General features: G+C 43.8%; 1 protein-coding gene across 1 annotated transcript in view; it reads right to left on the bottom strand.

Annotated features, from left to right (window-relative positions):
• Positions 1–23,081, bottom strand: part of LOC126251711 (protein yellow-like) — a 119,411-nt gene that overhangs the window by 18,070 nt on the left and 78,260 nt on the right. Inside the window, exons 3-5 of the mRNA XM_049952305.1 lie at positions 16,409–16,542; positions 13,186–13,467; positions 1,264–1,494 (exon numbers count right to left, since the gene is read on the bottom strand). Coding sequence (XP_049808262.1) covers positions 1,264–1,494; positions 13,186–13,467; positions 16,409–16,542 — 647 coding nt within the window. The remainder of the gene's footprint in view (positions 1–1,263; positions 1,495–13,185; positions 13,468–16,408; positions 16,543–23,081) is intronic.

The following is a 23,081-nucleotide window of genomic DNA, read 5'->3' as shown; positions in this document are numbered from 1 at the left end:
CTTAAGCAACGAATGCCAAATAATTGACTCCCAATCCCAGAGATCTGTAGATAAGGCACAATTCGAAAATGGATATGGACCAGAAGAAAGGTATGTACAAATCCCTCATTAAATACAATAGATCTTATCACCAAACTGGAATGGCCCTGATACTGGCACTCTCATCCAACAAGTCGAAACAACAGCGTCGCTTGGTTACTCGAGCAATTCGTGTTTCGCACAGCAGAGAACGAATCACACTCATACCTTGACAGAATTCAATTTTTAATAAATGAATATTTAAAGATGAAACAAAATCTCAAGTACAGAGAGTGGATACAGGAGTGCCTCGACGCAACCCTGCGATACTGAATACTTTTGGTCCATGTGATCTACTTCGGAGAATTACAAGCCAGTCTGAGAACGGAGTGCTAAAGAGGAACAGGTGCTGGGTGGAATGGAACAGGACTTAATTGCAGCATTTCAACAGATTACCTCAGCTTATGAGAAGGATCCTCCTCACATTGGAGAAAATTCAATTTGTTTTATTTATTCATTTTAAGAATGTGTCTCGGTTTAGTAATTTTGCAGACAAAAATTCGTTTTCCCAGCGGGTTTTCTATTTTTTCTCATTTTCCAAGAACTCATTCTCCATATTCATTTTATCTGTGAGAAATACCGTGTACGTAAAGATTTTAGTTCCGTGAAAATATATACTTCTCTGTAAATTATATTTAGCTAACAGTGGGGATTTCAAAGGAGCTTCACAAGAAGCTGAAGAAGGAATTAATTTCCCAGTAAATCTGTTAAACGCCAAGAAAACATTTTTTCACTAAGGAAACTTGTTTATAACTGAACACGAACAATACGAGACTGGAATAGAAGGGAGAACCGATAAAGGTACTCAAAGTACCCTCCGCCACACACCATCAGGTGGCTTGCGGAGTATGGATGTAGATGTGGATGTAGACGTTGGCGAATTCAGACGGGAAAAGGCTGGGCAGTGACTGGTGAGGGCTGTTGGGAGAGAAGGGAGCACCCCCCACCCCTCAAAGAGAAGGTCGTCCAGTCACGAAAGTCAAAGGTCGCAGGTTCGAGATACGGTCCAACATAGAATTGTAACCTGCTAGGATACTTCAAATCGGCGATCACTCCACTGCAGAGTGAAAATTCTTTTTGGAAGAAATACTCGTTGTGTAAGCCTTTATCTTCAGCGTTATAGAATGGCTTTTCCACTTCGTAGAACTGTTTTCGAGTAGTATAGAGAGCGGCGCCAGCTGGTACCTGGAAGTAGTGGAAGTTGCTGTCGACGAGCGATCGGTCGCGCAGCACGCGCGTCGAGACGGCGAATTCCCTATGGCTGGCCAGCGGGTGGAAGAGCAGCACGCGGAAGCCGTCCTCCTGCGGGGGCGTCAGCGCCATGCCGAACACGCCCTCCGACCACCACTGGAAGTTCATGCCCGCGATGTTGAAGTCGCCGCGCAGCGGGTCCGGCAGGAAGAAAGGGTGCGTCACCTGTCCACACACGTAAGCCGACACTGATTACCGTCACGCCCAGGGATGGAATGGATCCGCAGCACACTGCACACGGATTAGCCTATACACTAGTACACTTAGGTGTAGCTGCCCAAGTAGAAACCACACAAATACCTAAAATATGATCGGGCAGTTTTTCTTCGACTGTTGAAGGCGTGAGGCGTTGGCTTTACACAAATAACGAATTGCTTTCCGGTGTCTCTTTACATTTAATTTCGTTCCCCTCGGACATCCAGATTACAGTTAGTGACTGATGCTGTATTTTATTTAGCGTATGGCTAATACAGACATATCATGAAATTAAATTACATATACAAATGTACATATTGACACACAAGAAACTTAAGTTTGTCTTTACAACTGAATATCCAATCCTTCAATGCAGCGCACTGCATCTGGAGTTGCTAGGAGGAAGTCCTCTTTGGCGCCGTGATAGGTTCGAATCCCGCATTCACTGACAATGTGGTGAACAGTCTGGTATGGAGCCCCGCAGTCACAGGCTGGATCAGGCAGCTTCTTTCACTTAAAGAGAGCATCCCTGCATCGGCCATGGCCGGTACGGATTCTGTTGAGAGTAGTCCAGGTCTTGCGTGGTAAGTCGAATCCACTTGGAAGTTTAGCACCTGAGAAGATGTTTTGCAGGTGCACATCTGTCACTGCTTCCCACTGCTGTGATGTAAGTGATGCGGTCAACGAGGACCTATACCAAGGGTAAGCACACCAGCAGAAGATCCTAGAGGAAGGCCTGGGAAACTTACTGAACATCGCTTGTTACTTAGCAATCCATACAACTAATTTTATTTGTTTTAGTTGTAAATATTTGTCGTGTGTTGTCGTTTTTCTGACATGTTTTACATCCTGAAGGACCTCCTCACTACGGATCAATTTGAATGAAAGTAAATCTAATCTAATCCAAGCATTAATGTCTCTTTTTCTTTACAACAATATAAACTTTTAAAGAACCCAAGTCATAAATTTCTGTCTTTAATGGCTCTGAGCACTATGGGACTCAACTGCTGAGGTTATTAGTCCCCTAGAACTTAGAACTAGTTAAACCTAACTAACCTAAGGACATCACAAACATCCATGCCCGAGGCAGGATTCGAACCTGCGACCGTAGCGGTCTTGCGGTTCCAGACTGCAGCGCCTTTAACCGCACGGCCACTTCGGCCGGCTTAATGTCTTTAGTCATGTCTCAAGATTTTTCTCTTACAAGAAGGAAGTATATCAAACATGAATAAATTACAGTTGGTCAGGCCGACGTCTGAACCCGGCACAAGCCCGCAGGCGGCAAGATAGGCGTAGGAGTAGACCTTGGGCACGAGCAGGGAATTCAAGGAAGACACAGGTCTGATGCAGCACAGGACAGTAGTAATACCGGCAAGCACGTTGTGACTACAGCCACATTGCTCAGTCCCGCAAGGCCAGCTCCATTAGCAAAATGCCCGCGCCAGAAAGAATGGCCTTGCACGGCAGCTCACACCGTCCACTCAGCTTCCACTTCCCGCCCGCCCACCGGGACCTCTCTCTCCAGCCCAGAGTCTGCTAACCAAAGATCCTCTCATGAGCAAGGACAGTGTACCACTCACTGAACGTGAGGTATCGACCACGCTGCGCTACTGAGCGGGTGAAGAAGCTAGGAGATGTTGTGTATTATTGTAAGTCGTGGTAGGGCTGGGAGAGCAGGATGGGAGGATGAGAAACAAAATGGATCGGTGACTTGTCGAGTCGTTGAGCATCGGAAAGTGTACGTGTGAGAAAGAGACAGGAGCTAAAAAAGAGGTGGCTAGGCTGTACTAATAAAAGTTTGATTGGTATGTTGGAGCCTTGATGTGACTGTAGTGGTTCTGAGACTACGCCTACATCTACGAGATTACTCTGCTATTCACAATAAAGTGCCTGGCAAAGGGTTCAATGAGCCACCTTCATGCTGTCTCTCTACCGTTCCACTCTCGAACGCCGGCCGGAGTGGCCGTGTAGTTCTAGGCGCTACAGTCTGGAGCCGAGCGACCTCTCCCGTCGCAGGTTCGAATCCTGCCTCGGGCATGGATGTGTGTGATGTCCTTAGATTAGTTAGGTTTAAGTTCTAGGCGACTGATGACCTCAGAAGTTAAGTCGCATAGTGCTCAGAGCCATTTGAACCACTCTCGAACGGCACGCGGAAAAAAGCGAGCGCTTAAATTTTTCTGTGCGAGCCCTGATTTCTCTTATATTATCGTGATGATCATTTCTACCCATGTAGATGGGTTCCAACAGAATGTTTTCGCAACTGGAGGAGAAAACTGGTTATTGAAATTTCATGAGAAGATCCCGTCGCAACGAAAAACGCCTTTCTTTTAGTGATTGCCACTCCAATTCACGTATCATGTCTGTGAAACTCTCTCCCCTATTTCGCTATAATAAAAAACGAGCTGCCCTTCTTTGTACATTTTCGATGTCATCCGTCAGTCCCACCTGATGCGGATTCCACACCGCACAGCAATACTCCAGAATAGGGCGGACAAGCGTGGTGTAAGCAGTCTCTTTGGTAGACCTGTTGCACCTTCTAAGTGATCTGCCAATGAATCGCAGTCTTTGGTTTGCTCTACCCACAATATTATCTATGTGATCGTTCCAATTTAGGTTATTTGTAATTGTAATCCCTAAGTATTTAGTTGAATTTACAGCCCTCAGATTTGTGTGACTTATCGCGTAATCGAAATTTAGCTGATTTCATTTAGTACTCATGTGAATAACTTCACCATTTTCTTTATTCAGGGTCAATTGCCACTTTTCGCACCATACAGACATCTTATCTAAATAATTTTGCAAGTCGTTTTGATCGTCTGATGACTTTACAACACGGTAAATGACAGCATCATCTGCAAACAATCTAAGACGGCTACTCAGATTGTGTCCTATGTCGTTAATATAGATCAGGAACAATAGAGGGCCTATAAAACTTCCTTGGGGAACGCCGGATATTACTTCTTTTTACTGGATGACTTTGCGTCTATTACTACGAACTGTAGACTGTAGTTGCTAGGTTGTGTAGATGTCAGCACGTTCTGGGTAACGGATGGGGAGTGTGTTAAATTTTCCTTGGTATGGGATGTGGAATGATGGGGGTGGGGATGTGTTAGTGTAGGCACGACAAAGGCGGTTGTCGGTCGCGACATCGCCAACTTTATCATAGATTCCACTCTGAGTATGCGCTTTTCTCGACGTTCCCGGGTGCGCTGAGCCACTGGACGCAACCTGTCTATTTATTTGTCTGGTGGTGAAATACTGTATCCTACTTGTTAGTGGTTGGTTTTAACTATGTCTGTTTCCTCACTTGTTCTGCTCGCTTCCATTGGAGAAATGCTAGGCAATTGTGTGTGATTTTTCGGCCATCTGCAACTTCTGTTTTGCAAAGCTTCTCTCAATGTAATTTTTCAGCAAACGTGGAAATGGGACAAAGAGCGAATTTCCTTCACAATAACTACAGGAATTGCATTCGTTTTATGAAATCTTTTAGCGAGTCGTGGCAGAATATTGCGCAGTGTCGTTGTTATGATCATTTGATGCATTCTCCACACTAGTTTATCCTGTGGAAACAACTTCATTTCTGTATAACTACTGTAATCTACTTCCATTTAGACCTGCTTACTATAGTCGAGTCTTTGATCTCCCTCCACAATTTTTATCCTCAGCACTTCCCTCCGTTACCAAATCAATTATTCCCCGACGCCTCAGAATGTGTCCTATCAACCGAACCGCTCTTTGTTCTTTTTGTTGTGCCATAAACTTCTTTGGTCTCTAATTCTTTGCAGTATCTCCTTATTAGTTGCCCAATCTACCCAACAAGTCTTGGGCGTTCTTTGTAGCACCCATTTCAAAAGCACTTCTTGTCTGAACTGTTTATCGTTCGCATTTGACTTTCGTACAAGGCTATGTTCCAGACAAATTCGTTCACAAAAGACATCCTAACACTTAAATTTACGTTAGATGTTAACAGTTTTCTCTTTCTCAAAAGGGCTTTTCTTATCACTACTAGTCTACATTTTATATCCTCTTTACTTCGGCCATCATCAGTTATTTTTCCACCCAAATAGCAAAACACGTCTGCTAGTTTTAATGCCTCAGAATCATCAAATTTGATTAGACTACTTTCCGTTATCTATGTTTTACTTCCGTTAATATTCATCTTACAACTTCATTTCACTCACTAATCTGTTTTGTTCAACTGCACTTCAAAGTCCTTTGCTGTCGGTGACAGAATTACAAGGTCATCGGCTAACCTCAGTTTCTTTTTCTTGAACTTTAATTCTCTTCCCAAACTTCTCCTTGCTTTCCTTTACTGCTTGCTCAACATATAGAATGAGATAGGTGGATAAGTTATGGCCATGTGGCACTCTCTTCTCCACCATTGCTTACACTACATATTCTTCGAGTCTTCCAGGCAACAATGCCAAAAGTCTTCTCTAAATCTACAAGTACTGTAAACATAGGTTAGCCTTTCTCCAGTCTCTCCTCTGGTATACATCGTAGAGTCAATACTGCTTCGCGGGCTTCTAAATTCCTTGTGCAAGATCAGCTTCTGCTAGCTTCACCCGAGCGGTCTAAAGGCGCTGCAGTCATGGACTGTGCGGCTGGTCCCGGCGGAGGTTCGAGTCTTCCCTCGGGCATGGGTGTGTGTGTTTAGGTTAAGTAGTGTGTACGCTTAGGGACTGATGACCTTAGCAGTTAAGTCCCATAAGATTTCACACCCCTAGCTTTACCAGTTGTCTATAAATAACGCGTAGCGTATAAGTGCTTTGTAAGCACGACTTATTAAACAGGTAGTCCGGTAACATTCACACAAATCAACACCTGCGTTCTTTGGTATGGAAATTATTGCGTTATCCTTGAAGTCTGATTATGTTTATCCTGTATATCTTGCATTGTTGTTGTTGTTGTTGTGGTCTTCAGTCCTGAGACTGGTTTGATGCAGCTCTCCATGCATATCTTGCATACAAGATCGAATAATTTTGTCACAATAATTCTGAAGGAATATCGTCTACTACAAGTGCCTTGGATCGGCTTAGGGCTTTCAAAGCTGTGTCAATATCTTCTCGCAATATTACATCACCTATCCGCTCTACATACCTTCCATTTCCTTAACATTTTTTTTAAGTTTGTTTCTTTTGCACGGCCCTTCTGTGTGCTTCTTTCACCCCCAGGCTTGTCTTCTCCACTTAGTAGCGAATTGCCATCTATGTTCTTTATATTCACACGGCTGCTTTTCCTCTGTCTAAAGTTCTACTTAATTTTCCTATGGCTTTTAGTAATACTACTGCGAATGTACCCGATGTTCTGTCTTACGCGTATTACTGAATATTGTTGGACTCGCTCATTACTACGTTGGCTAACTGACGACAATCTTCTCCAAGCATTACATGGTACTGACTGCTGTGTAGCTATACCAAACGGACACATTCACCACTAAATCGGTGCTTGTGATCGCAACACGATTACTTGACAACTGTGACGGAAAGAGTCCGGGAACTTCAATAAGGCATCGTTTTATTTCTGCGAGGCACGAACCCTTAAATGGATATCCAATAATGTGACTGGTAAGGAAGTAACCGAGTCTTTAAAAGTTGAAACACGAAAACCCAAGAACAATAATGAAATATTATTACATTTGTCTGGCATTTAACCTGTTGAAATTTGTCGGATTCACTTATGTTCCAGTATCTCCCACACTGACGGATTTTTCATGTATATTCATAGACGTATCTTCGACGCGAATGAGAATGTTACAGACTTGAAAAAATACCTGCAGCTAACACTGACAAAGAGCATTGATAGTTCACAGTGGCGCAGAGTACGCTGTTAACCCAAACCGTTCTGGAATTTCTACTACTATCACCCATTCTAGACATGTCTCTAGGAGAGTCATAAACGTCAAGTTCACCTTTCTGTTTCTCAGAGAGATTAATTCGAAAGTTTTTACTGATATCTTGAAGGACGATAGAAAAAAACGTGAACGATTACTCAGTAACAGGTAGAATACGCCTGAAATGTTGGCGATCGACATCATTTTTACGTTACTCTACTTTTCTGTTCTCTTTCCCTATCGTTCACGCAGCTCCTAAATTCGCAATGTCAACTAGAAGACTATTGCAGTGTAATAAAGCAACTTTAATTTCATCGATTCGTTGAAAACTGGGTAGATCTGCCGAATCATTTATTGCACTCTCATTTTCCGCACAGAGAACGCAACTAAATGTATAACTATTTAATTTAATCCGTTAAATGCTATTACTTGTAAAATTACGTCCACAGGATCGTTTTCTCATGACAACTATGGATTTTATCCGTAGTTTAAACGCCTCTTGCTCTTACACTGTTGCGTTTTTTTCCTAGTGGTGTCACCTGTTAAAGATTTTACTATAATACTTATATTAATTATATTATTATATTATTGTTATTAGTCTGTTGTGATGTAAGGTTTGAATTTAATACACTTCGAATGCATTTAGGAACACTGATGAAAGCGACTTACCTTCAGTTAGACTGTGGTCAGGAACTGCATCGTCACTGTACGTACATCCACCTTATCTTCAGATAGTCTGCCGTCACGAATTGGATCACCACTATACATTCATCGTTTATCAGTTACCATAAACCACCCGCAGATCTAGGGATCTTGCTGACTATGGGAGTAGCCCAACACCACGCAGACAATTCATAGAGACACATGCTATGTGTGAACGAGCATTTTCCTTTTGAAAAATGGCATCACTGCCAGAGATACACTATGTGATCAAAAGAAACCGGACACCCCCAAAAACATACGTTTTTCATATGAGGTGCAGCGGGCTGCCACCTACTGACAGGTAATCCATATTAACGACCTCAGTAGTCATTAGACATCGTGAGAGAGCAGAATGGGGCGCTCCGCGGAACTCGTGCACTTCGAACTTGGTCAGCTGACTGGGTGTCACTTGTGTCATACGTCTGTACGAGAGATTTCCACACTCCTAAACATCCCTAGGTCCACTGTTTCCCATGTGATAGTGAAGTTGAAACGTGAAGGGACACGTAGAGCACAAAAGAGTACAGGCCGACCACGTCTGTTGACTGACAGTCCGCCAACACTTGAAGAGGGGGCGTAATGTGTAATAGGCAGACATCTATCCATACCATCACAGCAGGAATTCCAAACTGCTTCAGGATCCACTGCAAGTACTGTGAAAGTTAGGCGGCAGTTGAGAGACCTTGGATTTCATGGTCGAGCGGATGCTCATAAGCCACACATCACACCCATAAATGCCAAACGACACCTCTCTTGGTGTAAGGAGCGTAAAAATTGGACGATTGAACGGTGGAAAAACGTTGTGTGGAGTGACGAATCACGGTACACAATGTGGCGATCCGATGGCAGAGTGTGGGTATGGCGAATGCCCGGTGAACGTCATCTGCCAGCGCGTGTGGTGCCAACAGTAAAATTCGGAGGCGATGGTGTTATGGTGTGGTCGTGTTTTTCGTGCAGGGGGATTTCACCCCTTGTTGTTTTGCGTCTCACTATCACAGCACAGGCCTACATTGATGTTTTGAGCACCTTCTTGCTTCCCGCTGTTGAAGAGCAATTCGGGGATGGCGATTGCATCTTTTCAATGAAGTCTCTTTAATGTACTGTCCTGCACAGAGTCCTGACCTGAATCGTATAGAACACGTTTGGGATGTTGTGGAATGCCGACTTGGTGCCAGGCCTCACCGACCGACATCGATACCTCTCCTCAGTACAGCGCTCGGTGAACTGTGGGCTGCTATTTCCCAAGAAACCTTCCAGCACCTAATTGAATGTATGCCTGCGAGAGTGGAAGTTGGCATCAAAGGTAAGGGTGGGCCAACACCGTACTGAATTCTAGCATTACCAATGGAGGGCGCCACGATCTTGTAAGTCATTTTCAGCCAGGTGTCCGGATACTTTTGATCACATAGTGTATAGCACTCGAGTACGCAGGCTGTCCGTGACACACCATTGTGACGCCAGAGCTCCCTGTCACTACCAGCCGCGACCTTAAGTTATACCTGATGGCTTCCCACACTATGACGCCAGGAGTAATACAGTTGTGCTGCTCCAGATCGTTCGAAGAATGAGACCTCTTCCCAGGTCGCCGCCGTACTAACCAACTATGGTCATCCGGGGATAGTTAAGAACCGCGATTCATTGCTGAACACAGTGCGACGCCATTCATCAGCAGTCCGTGCTTCCTAGTCACGGCATCACTCCGAAAGCAGTCGTTTGTTTTGTGATGGCAACGGAAGCCTACGCATGTGACGCTAATTTCCTATTCCGGCTGCTGCTAGTCTTCGACCAGTGGAGTAGCGTGACACAGAATGTTGCTGCTAGTTCTTGATCTCGGATGACAGGCGCAGACGTGAACGGTTTACGAGGCGCTTGGCGCACACTGCTGAGATCCTCCCTTGTGATGGTCAGACGTGGGCGACGGGAACACCGGCGACGTGTATGCCTGCCCTCACTTTTCCATACGGTCCAACATCGGGCCAGTGTCACATCCAAATGCAGATATGGAAAATGCATGATTCGTCCGGCCGACGAAATAGAGGCTCCTTTAAATGTCTGTCAGCTACTGATAACGCTGTCTCACAAGGCCACGCGCGTCTCTATGTCCTTCGCAGTGATCAGCCAACGTCTGACACTGTTACGCCACTCATATACCCTAGCAGGACTGGTGACGACGCTAAACAGGAACAAGACTAATGCACTCTGGTGGCCGATCGGCTGTCTCACTCTTTTTGTCAGGATGTGAATTAAAGATACTCCGTCTAGGTAACTTTTTTCGTTTATTTGGTAAAGGTGTTTGTCTTTCTGTGTCAAAGGTGTTGGTCTGTAGTTCCGATCTTGTACATTTTCTGTAAACAGCAGCGAGCTGTTTCGATCAGACGAGGTTATCCGTTGCGGAAGGGATTCTCGATACAGAAAAGGACCTAACTTCTAAATGTATTTAATATAAAATGTAAATGGAATTACATCATACCCTGAAGCATCATTCGCTTTAAGCAGTGTTAAGTGTTTGCCAATGTGACGGACACTAATATCTGTGTGTCTGATTATGAGTGTATGCGGCAGCTATGATAGGACATAGTACAATGAACCTTTTATGAAGTATTCGGTACCACGTTTTTACGTATTATGCGCACCACATTTCACAGTATATCAAATGTTAAAATATGTCTTTTGTTGCTCTGTATTGTATCAAGCAGCATTGTACACGAGATATACAAAACGTAACACACCCATTTAGTCAAGTACAACTCATTTAAATAAATTAACAGGAACCTAAATTAGTGGGAAATTAATGTAATCATCGATTTAAAGAAATTCACAGGAAAACTAATTATTTCATTTGTGTAACTATAGGACAATAATCATGTAGAAATGTTAGTGTTAAAATAAAATCAGTCATTGAATGGGAAATTTATTGCAAAATTCCATTACTTCATAAAACGTGAAAGTTAGTGTTTTGTGTAGATTTCTGGCTAACTGATGCACTGAGTTGCGGTCACTCTCAAGAGATTGTTTCTACAAAAACTCAAATCAAATTGATTGTAATTAATTCAGTAATTAGGCGTTCTAGAACTTTCTGTCATAAACAATTCTTTCGATCATTTGTTCAAAATGAGATTATTATATAAAATTTGAACCTCAAAATCTATTCCTGCATTATGTAAAGTACCCCAAAACATGTCATAATCAAAATTCCTGTTGTAATTAACGAGATATTAATTATTTTGTATTAAGTGTTGTTAGTCACGTTTCTCAAGCAGGAATTTCGATACTAAGTTTGAAAAGCAATTTTAGAAATCACATCTGTTATAATCAGTTGTTTATTATCTTCAAAACTGTAACGGTAATTTCTTATGGAACAACCGACTTTAATTGCAACTCAATTAATGTGACTTTTTTGGACAGTACTTTCAAAGTAACTCTATTGTTAAGAAACTATACAAGCAGTGAGTCAAAGAGCTCGTGAATGGCAATTATTTTGGATAGTTCGAGTACGTGATCTGTAAAGTCAGTTTCTTTGAGCTGTGCATTGTACGAATGTTCTGGAACACTATAAGCATTAACACAAACATGCAAACTACGTGTTCATGTAAATTATTTAACGATATTGGCTTTTTACATTGACTACTGGCATTTCTGCAGTGAAGCAATTAATGTTATACATCCCAATTAACATTGAATTGATGGAGAAAAGTCGTCGAAACCTATAAGATAAATACACACTCCAAGCATTTCACTGAACTTAACACAAATTCATAATCTACGAGTATGTTAATCGAACATTTTTTGCTAGAACCTGGTAAAAGAGTGTTATACAGTCAAATATTGGTGTGGTATTGTCCTCCTGCGTGAATACGATTAAATATTCGCAGTTTAATATTTTTGCTTTCTGTTTGTTACCCTCAGTTTCAACATCAAACAGATCAACGAGATGTTGAATGGGGAAGGTCTGAACCACCATTACAATACGAGGTGAGAAAGTACTACCAGCGAGTACTGTGCTAGTGTTGCGAGATAACCACGTTATTTGTCTCTGCAAGTTGCCGCCGTGTGACGTACGCAGATAGGGAGTGTACTCAATGGGATTGTTAATATTTTTTAAAAAAATATTTGGAATCCGGTATATCGATATTTAAAAAAGTTGTTACCGCCCATCGATGTTTCGAAAAAGTATCGATATACTGACGGAGAAAATATTGACGGCCCGCCTATAAACATATCAGCTGCACATTGTAAACATACTGCCAGTTTTAGAGCTGTATATTTCAGTACTGATTTATTATTGGATATTCTGTACATCAACAAGCTAGCAGCCTCCTTATATCCCTCAGAGCATGAACTGAAAAGAAAATAATGCACGTTCAAGCTTGGCGATAACCACTTTGCTAACAACGTTAACTGCATGTATGTGGCACAATGAAAGGTGTCCGCTGGGTCTGTTGTTAGGTTTCATCACAAACAGGATTTTTCCGGAAGACTGTATGTCGACTTCACTTCTGCCAACGCTAGTGACCTAGCAGTTGTAGTATCAAAATTGCATGGTGAAGCTACACGTTACAGTTTATGTTGGTAGCGCCGAGCGCCAATTACGTCAGCATTTCTCCTCGCATCGTCCACGCGCAGCGCAAAGACCAATCTTGTCATTTAGATTTTTGTTCATCATTTTCAGCAACTGCTTTTGAAGAACGCCGATGTGAACAAATAGGACACTAGTTGCATTAAAATCTCTTCTTTAACGCCATTGGTGTGCTATTTCTTCACCTCCAAAATCTAGTTATTACAGTGACACCGCCACCCCACAGTGCAGTCGGACTTTTGCTTTTGCACCACATATACTTGCTTCAAAAAGTCAAAGTGAAAGCCTGGACGTGATGAATGTTAAAAAGTAGTAAGAATCCTTCACACAGCGAAAGTAAAATTATGTTCAACCACAACTTCAAAAGAACAACTTCCAATATTTACCGAAAAATCTGAAAAAGATATAATATAAAATAAAAATGTCGACACTCGATATTGCCATTTTGATATCGATAGATGGGGGAAAAAAACGCCGATATAAGTCCATATTTTTGAACAATATCGAGATGTCGATATATCGACATTTTATCAAGAGCGCTAGTACTCACCCGCCACGACGTGTTCTGCTCCCAGCTGTAGATGACGAGTCCGTAGCCCAACTCGTCGGACGCGTACATGAAGGTGTCGTCGCAGCTGGCGCCGATGTCGACTGCGATGTTGGCGATGAAGGTGTCGCTGTTGGTGTCGTCGGGGCGCAGCTGGTAGCGCCTCAGGCGCCTGTTGGTGTGCAGATCGTACACGTTTATCGAGTACGGGCACACGTTCTCTGTGGTGTTGTCGTACCCCACGGTGCCCACGTCCAGCACCCACAGCCGGTCACAGGCATCAGCCTGTGTAAAAGAGTATGCTGTTTCAGCGACTCTCGAGTTTCAAGAGAGCAACCATACACAGAAGTGCAGATTGGTACTAAACAGAAGTATTTTGTTTGTTTAGTAGGAAAAGCAAATAAATTATAATAACAATAAAAATAATAACACTAACGATAAAAATAAGATCAAAAGTTTATGAACACTGCCACATACTCCCAGTAACAAGACTTTTCCAAAAACACTTTAACGGAAGAACTCGCGACATCTACAACAAAAAATATCTCTGCACTCCTACAAAAATCGGGGACTTCAACACGGTTATCAAACCAGAAGCCCAGTATAATGGCGAAAATTGCTCACACTTCAGTAAAAGGTGACATCAAAAACTCAATGACAGAGGAACGCAAAAGAGTGAGAAAAATTCTCGGCCCAAACAGTGCGGAAGACGGCTACAGACAAAAATACCGGAAAACAACTTCAGAGAAAGAAAATTAAAGTTTTGCGAGCACATCCACAGATTCCCAGCAACAATGCTTACCAAAACGAGAGAAACTTTACCCTTGATTCAAAAAGTAAAAAAACAAACTAAAAATAGTCCTCGTAAATTACTCGGAAGTTTTATATAGAAATACGTACAGACAAAACGTTGACACATACTAAGTGCAGCCAGAGAACCAAAGTGTGAGGAACGATGTTGACTGAATAAAGAAAGAGAGTCCATTGAGGAAAAACTGAGACCGTCATAGAAACTCAAAAAATCCTCTGCCAACGACGTCACTGGATGCGGTACGGAGGGCATGAGGTTAGCACACCGGTCTCCCGGCCGTTGACAGTATTCGTAATTGGGAGCCGCAGCTGCTCGGTCAAGTAACTCCTCAATTGACATCACGAGGTTGAATGCATCCAAGTCCACTCCTTCCACCAAAAAAAATCCCCTGGCAGCACGAGGATCGAACCTGGATCCTCCGCCTGGCAGCCGCGCCGACCACTCAGCTACGGAGGCGGACAGTAATAAATGAGGATAATAATAATATCTGCTAGTTGGTAAGATCACAAAACTACGCGAAAACAGGGAATCTAACAACACAAGTAAACCATCACTTTGTCTGGAAACTATTAAGTCATGACCTAAAATCGCAAAAACTGTAACTGGGAGCTGTGGAAAGAGAATTAAAACAAATATTTTCTTTTTTACGACAATACCATTTGAAAGAATTATTCAAAAATTTGAAAATATTCTTTTCGAAATTTAAATTTGAAGTTTGATGTTAGTTAGTACTGAAGTGCCTTCTACAACAGACGCTATGACTCTGCTGTAGGTAACAACCTACTGCACATCATGCACTACATAATGAGTAATGACGCATTCAAATTGTGAAGGCATCGGGGGTAAAATATGGGATGCGGAAGGTTATCTGTAACTGCTGCAGCAACAAGCTTGCGGTTGTGACTCAGACACGGAAGAGAAGGAGCAGCTGAGAAAGAAGTGAGACAAGGTTTTTGTCTATATTCCATCTTAATTAATTTGTACTTTAAGCAAGATGCGAAGGAAACAAAGGAAAAGTTTGGGATGGGAATTAAAGTTCAGGGAGAGAAGAAATAAAACCTTCGAGGTTTGCCGATGTCATTATAATTTTGTGAGAGAATACAAAGGAGTTGGAAGTGCAATCGCACGGAATGGGTGGTGACTTGAAACTAGGTAAGAAGATGGACATCAATTACAGTAAAGCAAAAATAATGGGATGTAGTTTAAACAAACCTGGTAATGGGGAGAGAAATAGCTTAGGTAACGATACGCTTAAAGCAATAGGTGAGATCCCGTTATTACCACAGCAAAAATGCGAGATTCACCGAAGTAGTGAGGATATAAAATACGACTGGCAATAACAAGAAAAGAGACTTTAAAAATATAGATTTGTTTACAACGAATATAAATTTAAATGGAAGAAAGTCTTTTCTGAAAGTTCTTTTATAGAGTATAGCTTTATATGGAACTGTAACGTGGGCGATGAACAGATCAGAACTTTTGTAGCGTAGTGCTATAACAGAATGCTGATGACTAGTTGGGTGGATCTGATAACTAATGAAATAAAATCGAATGGGTGAGAAAAGAAATTTATGGTACAACCACAAAACGAAAAAAAAGCGGTTGCTAGGACACTTCGTCAGGCATCAAAGAATAGTCAGATTGGTAGCGGATATGTAATTGTTGAGTGAGACCATGGCCTGAAGGCTGGATTGCAGGAAGTAGCTTCTAATGGATGCAGTTTGCAGAAATTATGCAGACATGAAGAGATCTGCGCGTGATAGATCAGCGCAGAGAGCTGAAGTCCACAACAACAACAATAACGAAGGAAACCACTGATTTTCATTTCGATTGCACGTTGATGTTGTTGTGGTCTTCAGACGGAAGATTTATCTAATGCAGGCGTCCATGATAGTCTGTCCTATACAAGTAGATTCATCAACTTACACCCACTTGAACCTTCTTACTTCAGCCAAGCCTTGGTCTGTCTCTACAGTTCCATCCCTCTACCCCTTACTTCCCTCCATTTTAAAATTAACTGTTCTTTGGTGTCCGGGACGTGTACCACAAACCTATGCATCCTTGTAGTCAAGGCGTGTCACAAAGCTCTTTGTACTGTAGAAACGACGCTTTTCGGGAATTATCTTTTCATACGAAAGCGTTATTCCTGAAAAGCATCAGTTCACCAACGTTCCAGTGGGATCCGTTGTCACGCGAGACCGGTGTAAACAGAGAGTAAATTGAACGGTGGAATTCCGTCAAGGTAACCCATGTGAAGCGCCCTTTTTTAAGATCCTGTTGGCGCCGATGGTACTTGCTGCGGTGAAAACACCGCAAAGCTGCAGTTTGGACGTTTCCCTTTGCCTTGGAAACATTGAGAACCGCGACGTGAACTGCCTGATGAGTCACAGGGAGGGCGTGTAAGTGTGTACGTACCTTGATTCGGTAGACGGTGGTGAGGCCGTTGCAGTTGCCCTCTCTGTTGGTCTCCCAGTCGGGATACGGGATCAGCTGCGGCGAGTCGGGCGACGCCGTCGACAGAGGGATGTAGTTGAGCGTCGCCGGAATTCCTGCACATAACCACAAGCAAGCACGTTGACAAACCATGTCTCTCTTAAGAGTCGTCAGGCTCATTTTCTCCAGTGCTCCGTCAGATTTTTGCAATTTAGTTTCTGCAGTGAGTAGATGGTGTCAGCCCAAATAAATTCTGCTCGTCACTTCTTTCATGAGACTTCCAGTGTCAACAGACAGTGTCGGTTTGCTTCCCGCTGCTAACAAAATTATTTTTAAAGCGGGATTTTACGTGTCAATTTAATAAAGCGGTCTAAATTAGTGTGGTGCGATATTCGTCGTAGGAGCACGCATTAACAATAGAACAAGTACTGCCGCAGGGGGCGAGTAGCGTTGCTCCGTGGAGGTAGCAAACAGCGCAGCGCAGGGCGGCACATCAGACAGTGCAAGCTCTTCGTGTTTTGCTACCATTATTAATACATACTGCTAAACCGATATCGATCTACACTCCTGGAAATGGAAAAAAGAACACATTGACACCGGTGTGTCAGACCCACCATACTTGCTCCGGACACTGCGAGAGGGCTGTACAAGCAATGATCACACGCACGGCACAGCGGACACACCAGGAACCGCGGTGTTGGCCGTCGAATGGCGCTAGCTGCGCAACATTTGTGCACCGCCGCCGTCAGTGTCAGCCAGTTTGCCGTGGCATACGGAGCTCCATCGCAGTCTTTAACACTGGTAGCATGCCGCGACAGCGTGGACGTGAACCGTATGTGCAGTTGACGGACTTTGAGCGAGGGCGTATAGTGGGCATGCGGGAGGCCGGGTGGACGTACCGCCGAATTGCTCAACACGTGGGGCGTGAGGTCTCCACAGTACATCGATGTAGTCGCCAGTGGTCGGCGGAAGGTGCACGTGCCCGTCGACCTGGGACCGGACCGCAGCGACGCACGGATGCACGCCAAGACCGTAGGATCCTACGCAGTGCCGTAGGGGACCGCACCGCCACTTCCCAGCAAATTAGGGACACTGTTGCTCCTGGGGTATCGGCGAGGACCATTCGCAACCGTCTCCATGAAGCTGGGCTACGGTCCCGCACACCGTTAGGCCGTCTTCCGCTCACGCCCCAACATCGTGCAGCCCGCCTCCAGTGGTGTCGCGACAGGCGTGAATGGAGGGACGAATGGAGACGTGTCGTCTTCAGCGATGAGAGTCGCTTCTGCCTTGGTGCCAATGATGGTCGTATGCGTGTTTGGCGCCGTGCAGGTGAGCGCCACAATCAGGACTGCATACGACCGAGGCACACAGGGCCAACACCCGGCATCATGGTGTGGGGAGCGATCTCCTACACTGGCCGTACACCACTGGTGATCGTCGAGGGGACACTGAATAGTGCACGGTACATCCAAACCGTCATCGAACCCATCGTTCTACCATTCCTAGACTGGCAAGGGAACTTGCTGTTCCAACAGGACAATGCACGTCCGCATGTATCCCGTGCCACCCAACGTGCTCTAGAAGGTGTAAGTCAACTACCCTGGCCAGCAAGATCTCCGGATCTGTTCCCCATTGAGCATGTTTGGGACTGGATGAAGCGTCGTCTCACGCGGTCTGCACGTCCAGCACGAACGCTGGTCCAACTGAGGCGCCAGGTGGAAATGTCATGGCAAGCCGTTCCACAGGACTACATCCAGCATCTCTACGATCGTCTCCATGGGAGAATAGCAGCCTGCATTGCTGCGAAAGGTGGATATACACTGTACTAGTGCCGACATTGTGCATGCTCTGTTGCCTGTGTCTATGTGCCTGTGGTTCTGTCAGTGTGATCATGTGATGTATCTGACCCCAGGAATGTGTCAATAAAGTTTCCCCTTCCTGGGACAATGAATTCACGGTGTTCTTATTTCAATTTCCAGGAGTGTAGATTAATTTGGAATCGCTCTGTCAAATGGGCAAGCGAAATCTCATTTTAAAATAATTTTGTTGTAACAGGAAACAAACCGACGTTTTCCGCCGACACTGGGCATGGCGTAAAATGTATGATGAGCGGTATGAAGTCTGCGGCGATTCCAGCCATACAGTGCAAACCCGAAAATGCAAATATCTGCCGAAACTCCATCAACGTTTCCTGAAACGCTTAAGATGTCGTGATTCTGTTTTCAACCAATTGCATTGTGAAAAAGTCTTACCGAAAAGATGTATGATTCTTATCATAGCTACATTAACTACAAAGATATCAGTAGCAACTTTGCTTTCCCACGCAAATTATAATAATTTCCGCTGCTAGTTTCGTGCTTCAAAAAGAAGCAAATTCAGCAAATTTTCAGAGACATTGAGATACTTATATGTGAACGTTTATCTGTTTTGAACATGAAACAGATTGCTGTGCTATGCAGAAGTTACTGATTTAATATCCAAATAAGGCAATAAATCACGTTGGATAAGGAGGACATTGTGTGTTGCTCCTCCATGATACCGGTACACAAAGGGCGCAGAGGAACTGTAATTTCATTCTCTCTGTGTCGCTCATGTGAGCTGAGTGCTGAATAGTTCAAGAGAAACTAGGCTCGCTACATCATTACGAATACAAATGAAGGCGAAGACAACATTTGAGTTGTACGCACAAAGGTATCCAACAAGAATGACAAGTGAGCGAATTTGCAAATAATCTAAATAAAAAACACACAGATGTTACCTCATGATGCAGTTCCTAACCTTCATTAAAGCTTTTGAACACCACCTACAGAAAATGTTTCTAATATTTCTGAATTAGAGATCACTGCTATCTTAAAGAGAGAGAGAGAGAAACACCGATATAGCTGCATATGATTTGCGGTCAGACAGTGGGTGTCCGACACATGGACATTCCATTTCGCTTGTCGTGCAGGCGCTGGGGTGTCTACGTGACAGCTTGTCAAGAGAGTACCTCAGTGTGAGGAAATTCGCCACCTGTCAACTCCCGTGGTTAACAGTTTACGGTTACCGGGCACCACATCTGAATATCGCTGATTGCACCCGGAGCTGAACAACAATGAGTGGAGACCATCCATACCATCTGGGGCCGCACACTCCCTATGAGGTACAGAAGGCACTGCTCCACACGGGTGTCTCTGGTCGCGGCATGTCCAGGGCACACAGAATAGCCTGGACACAGATACACCGCAGCCGATAACTCACCCCCTCTTTAATGGTAATATACCGTAGATCCCTTGATCAAAAACCTGTCCCAGTAATTGGGAAGAAACGTAGGTTACTCTTATCTACAACAAGGAAGGTGAAAGCGAGCCACAAAACTACCGTCCTATATTTTGACATCCATATCTTGTAAAATCTTACAACATATTGTGAGAGCACGCAATGAGGTATTTAGAAGAGAATGACTTTTTCCGTGCCAACCTGCTTAGATTCTGAAACACTGGTCATGTGAAACCTAATACACACTTTCCTTACATGACATCCAGAAAGCCATGGATCAATGCAGTCAGACAGATGCAATATTTTTTGACTTCCGAAAAGCAGTTGACTGAGCACCACATCTACGTTTGGTTTCGAAAATGTGGCTGTAAGGGTATTAAGTGAAATCTGTCACTGAGCATAAGATTTCGCAGTAAAGACGAAGCAACATGTTATCCTGGAAGGAGAGTCTTTTCCAAATGTAGAAATAAATTCAGACGTACCGAGGAGAACGTTTTTGGTAGCTTGCTGTTCACGTTGTACATGACCTGGCAGGCAATATTAATGGTAGCCCAAGACTTTACTCAGATGATGTATGTAACGAAACATAGTCTGAGAAAAGCAGCACAAATATTTAGTCCGATGTTGATAAGATTTCAAAGTGGTGCAAAGACTGGCAACTCGCTTACAATGTACGGAAAGTTAAGACCGTACGAAGTAATATCCCATCACTACAGCATCAAAGAATCACAACTGGAATCCATCACAATGTTCACTTGCTACTGAAATACACATTGTCCTTATTTGAAATATAATACGTATTTAGTATGGAAAAAAGAATGAAAACAACAAGAGAATTAAATCTCAAATATTTATCTTGAGTTGCGGCAGTGAGTCGTGATCTTTGATTGAGAAAAACACCCAGAAAACGGAAATATGCATATTGGGAACAGGCAAGATTTTAGAAAGATATGTGAATCAGGGAACAGCCTGGATAGGAAGACTTGCAGCTGTAATGGAAATGAAAAGGACGTGGAAATGTAGGCAGGTGAATGGATAGCGAATTGGACAAGAAAATTATTAAGAGGTATGGAAAGACCGAGATGATGATCTCAAATTCGATGCTATCTGGTTGACATTAGAAAACATGTACGAGTAATAGGAATGTGTGTGGCTGAGTACGATGCATGGAGAAACATGAAGATGGCTTTTATTCAACAGCGAACAACAAAAGGTTGTAGATGATGATAACGCACCCTTGTTTCCAAAGGGTAACTTCTTAGCAAGTCAATTGCTATATATATTCGGTAGTAATAATTTGAAGGGATATGAAACGGAATGATTACACAGGCTCACGCATAGGTGAAGCAGGTGGCAAACTTCGATTCGTTTTTAGGATATTTGGAAAATGCAGTCTGTCCGCAGAGATGATTACTTAGAGAATACTGGTGCGTCCCATCCTAGGATATTACTCACATGTGCTGGGCTCATACCAGATAGCACAGTCTGTGGATAGTGAACATATACAATAAAGGGTAGCCCGTTAGGTCACAGGTCTGTTCGAGCCATGAGATAGCATCTGGGAATTGCTGGGAAACCTGGCCTGGCGGACGCTTGATGATACAGACACCAACTGTGTTGCGAAAGCTTACTTGGAAAGCTACAGGGGCCAGAATTAAGTGAGAAATCTAGGATCATACTACAGCCCCTACATCTCAGTCCCAGAGAAACCGTGAAGACAAAATTAAACCAGTTACAGCGCACACAGAAGCATTTAAGTCGTTGTAGACGCAAAAAGCCTGGAAAAGCTTGTCCCGGCCTGATGCACGAGCCTGAGTCAGGATAAGAGTAAGTCTATTAACACATGAGGTGAAGCATACTTCTCTAAAATGGGTGCCATGCTGGTAGGAACTACAGTTACTCACCTGTGCAGGTTATTTACAACCATTTGTGCCTGCCAGCGTATTTCACCGACGAATGTGGCTACTATGGCACTTGTGCGTCCGTTTTTTCGTCTATGACACCTCGCTAGAGGCCGCTGCCTTCAGCAAAACAAAGAACCACCGATCAGTCCCGGTTAGTTTCTGAGTGGTTTGCTAAGCACTCCACTGTGATGAAGCTGCTTGACTGGTCCTAAAGGTGAAGTGATCCTTTTGGGTACACTATCTGTCCAAAACTACCCGAACATCTTGTCGTGGACATTCATAAGAGATGTGTCTACCCTTCGCCATATGAAGGCTTCAACTCTGCTGGGGATACTTTCAAAAAGGTTTCTGGAATTCTGTGGTGGATGGCAGCACCTTCTTCCTCAAGAGCCGAAACCGGAGAAATTAGTGATATTGGACTCTGGGGTCTGGGGCGAAGTCGTCTTCTGTCTCATCCCATAGGTCTTGCATTGGATTCAGGTCGAGACTCTGGGCAGGTCAGTCCATGTTAGATATGTTATTGTCCACAAACCATTGCTTACAGATGCTGCTTTTGACAGGGTGCGTTGTCATGCTGGTGTAGTCATCGTCTCCGAACTGCTCCTCTTCTGTACGCCGTATACAATCTGCCAAATATGTTCATATCCCTCCGCTTTTACCGTTTTCTTCAGCGCAGTGAGTGGTCAGCTCTAACCATGAAAAACGTTCCCATAGCATAACACAATCTCCTCGTTACCTCATCATTGGCACTATACACGATCGTAGGTAACGTCCTCCTGGCATTCGCAGGACCTTAATCCTTCCATCGGATTGCCACAAGATGTAGAGTGATTCTTCACTCCAAATCACTCGTTTACAGTCACCTAATGTCCATTGCCGTTGCTCTTTACGTTCCCTGGAGCGTCTCTTAGTATTGACTACAGAAATGTCTGGCTTATGAGGAGTTGCTCAACCATTGTACACTATTCCTTCTAATTACCTACCACAATATTTGTGCTAGCTGGACTGTTGGTAGCACTTTGGAACTCACCAGTTCCTTCCGCAGCTTTCAAGTGATTTTTTACAGTCACTCTCCTGGTCTGTCAATACATGAGGTCTACATAGACAAGGTTTAGCTGTGATTATTCCTTCGCGTGTCCACTTCATCGCAGCATCACGAACAGTCGACTTGGGTAGCTTTAGATGGATCCAAATGTCCCTGATAGGTTTATTACTCAAGTGACACACAGTTAGTTGCCCATGTCGAAGTCACGAGTTCTCTTGCCATTCTATTACCGCTTATCTACTGAGAACACAATAGTGCCCCCATTTTATACTGGCGGTGCCGCCTCTCGAAACATCGTGGTGGTCAGTTCCGCAATACGTGGGGGTGTGTGGGTGATTTTGATCAGATAGAGTGCATATAGGATACCATCACCCTTGAGTCAGCTCCGACCGATCTCCGTGAGTTGTAAGAAGCTGCTGGAGGGCTCTCCAACGCTTTCGGTACCTGG

The sequence above is a fragment of the Schistocerca nitens genome, chromosome 4 (assembly GCF_023898315.1).
Source record: "Schistocerca nitens isolate TAMUIC-IGC-003100 chromosome 4, iqSchNite1.1, whole genome shotgun sequence".
Classification (NCBI taxonomy): Eukaryota; Metazoa; Arthropoda; class Insecta; order Orthoptera; family Acrididae; genus Schistocerca; species Schistocerca nitens.
Note: the sequence above shows the minus strand (reverse complement) of the source record. Positions and strands in the feature narration are given on the sequence as shown.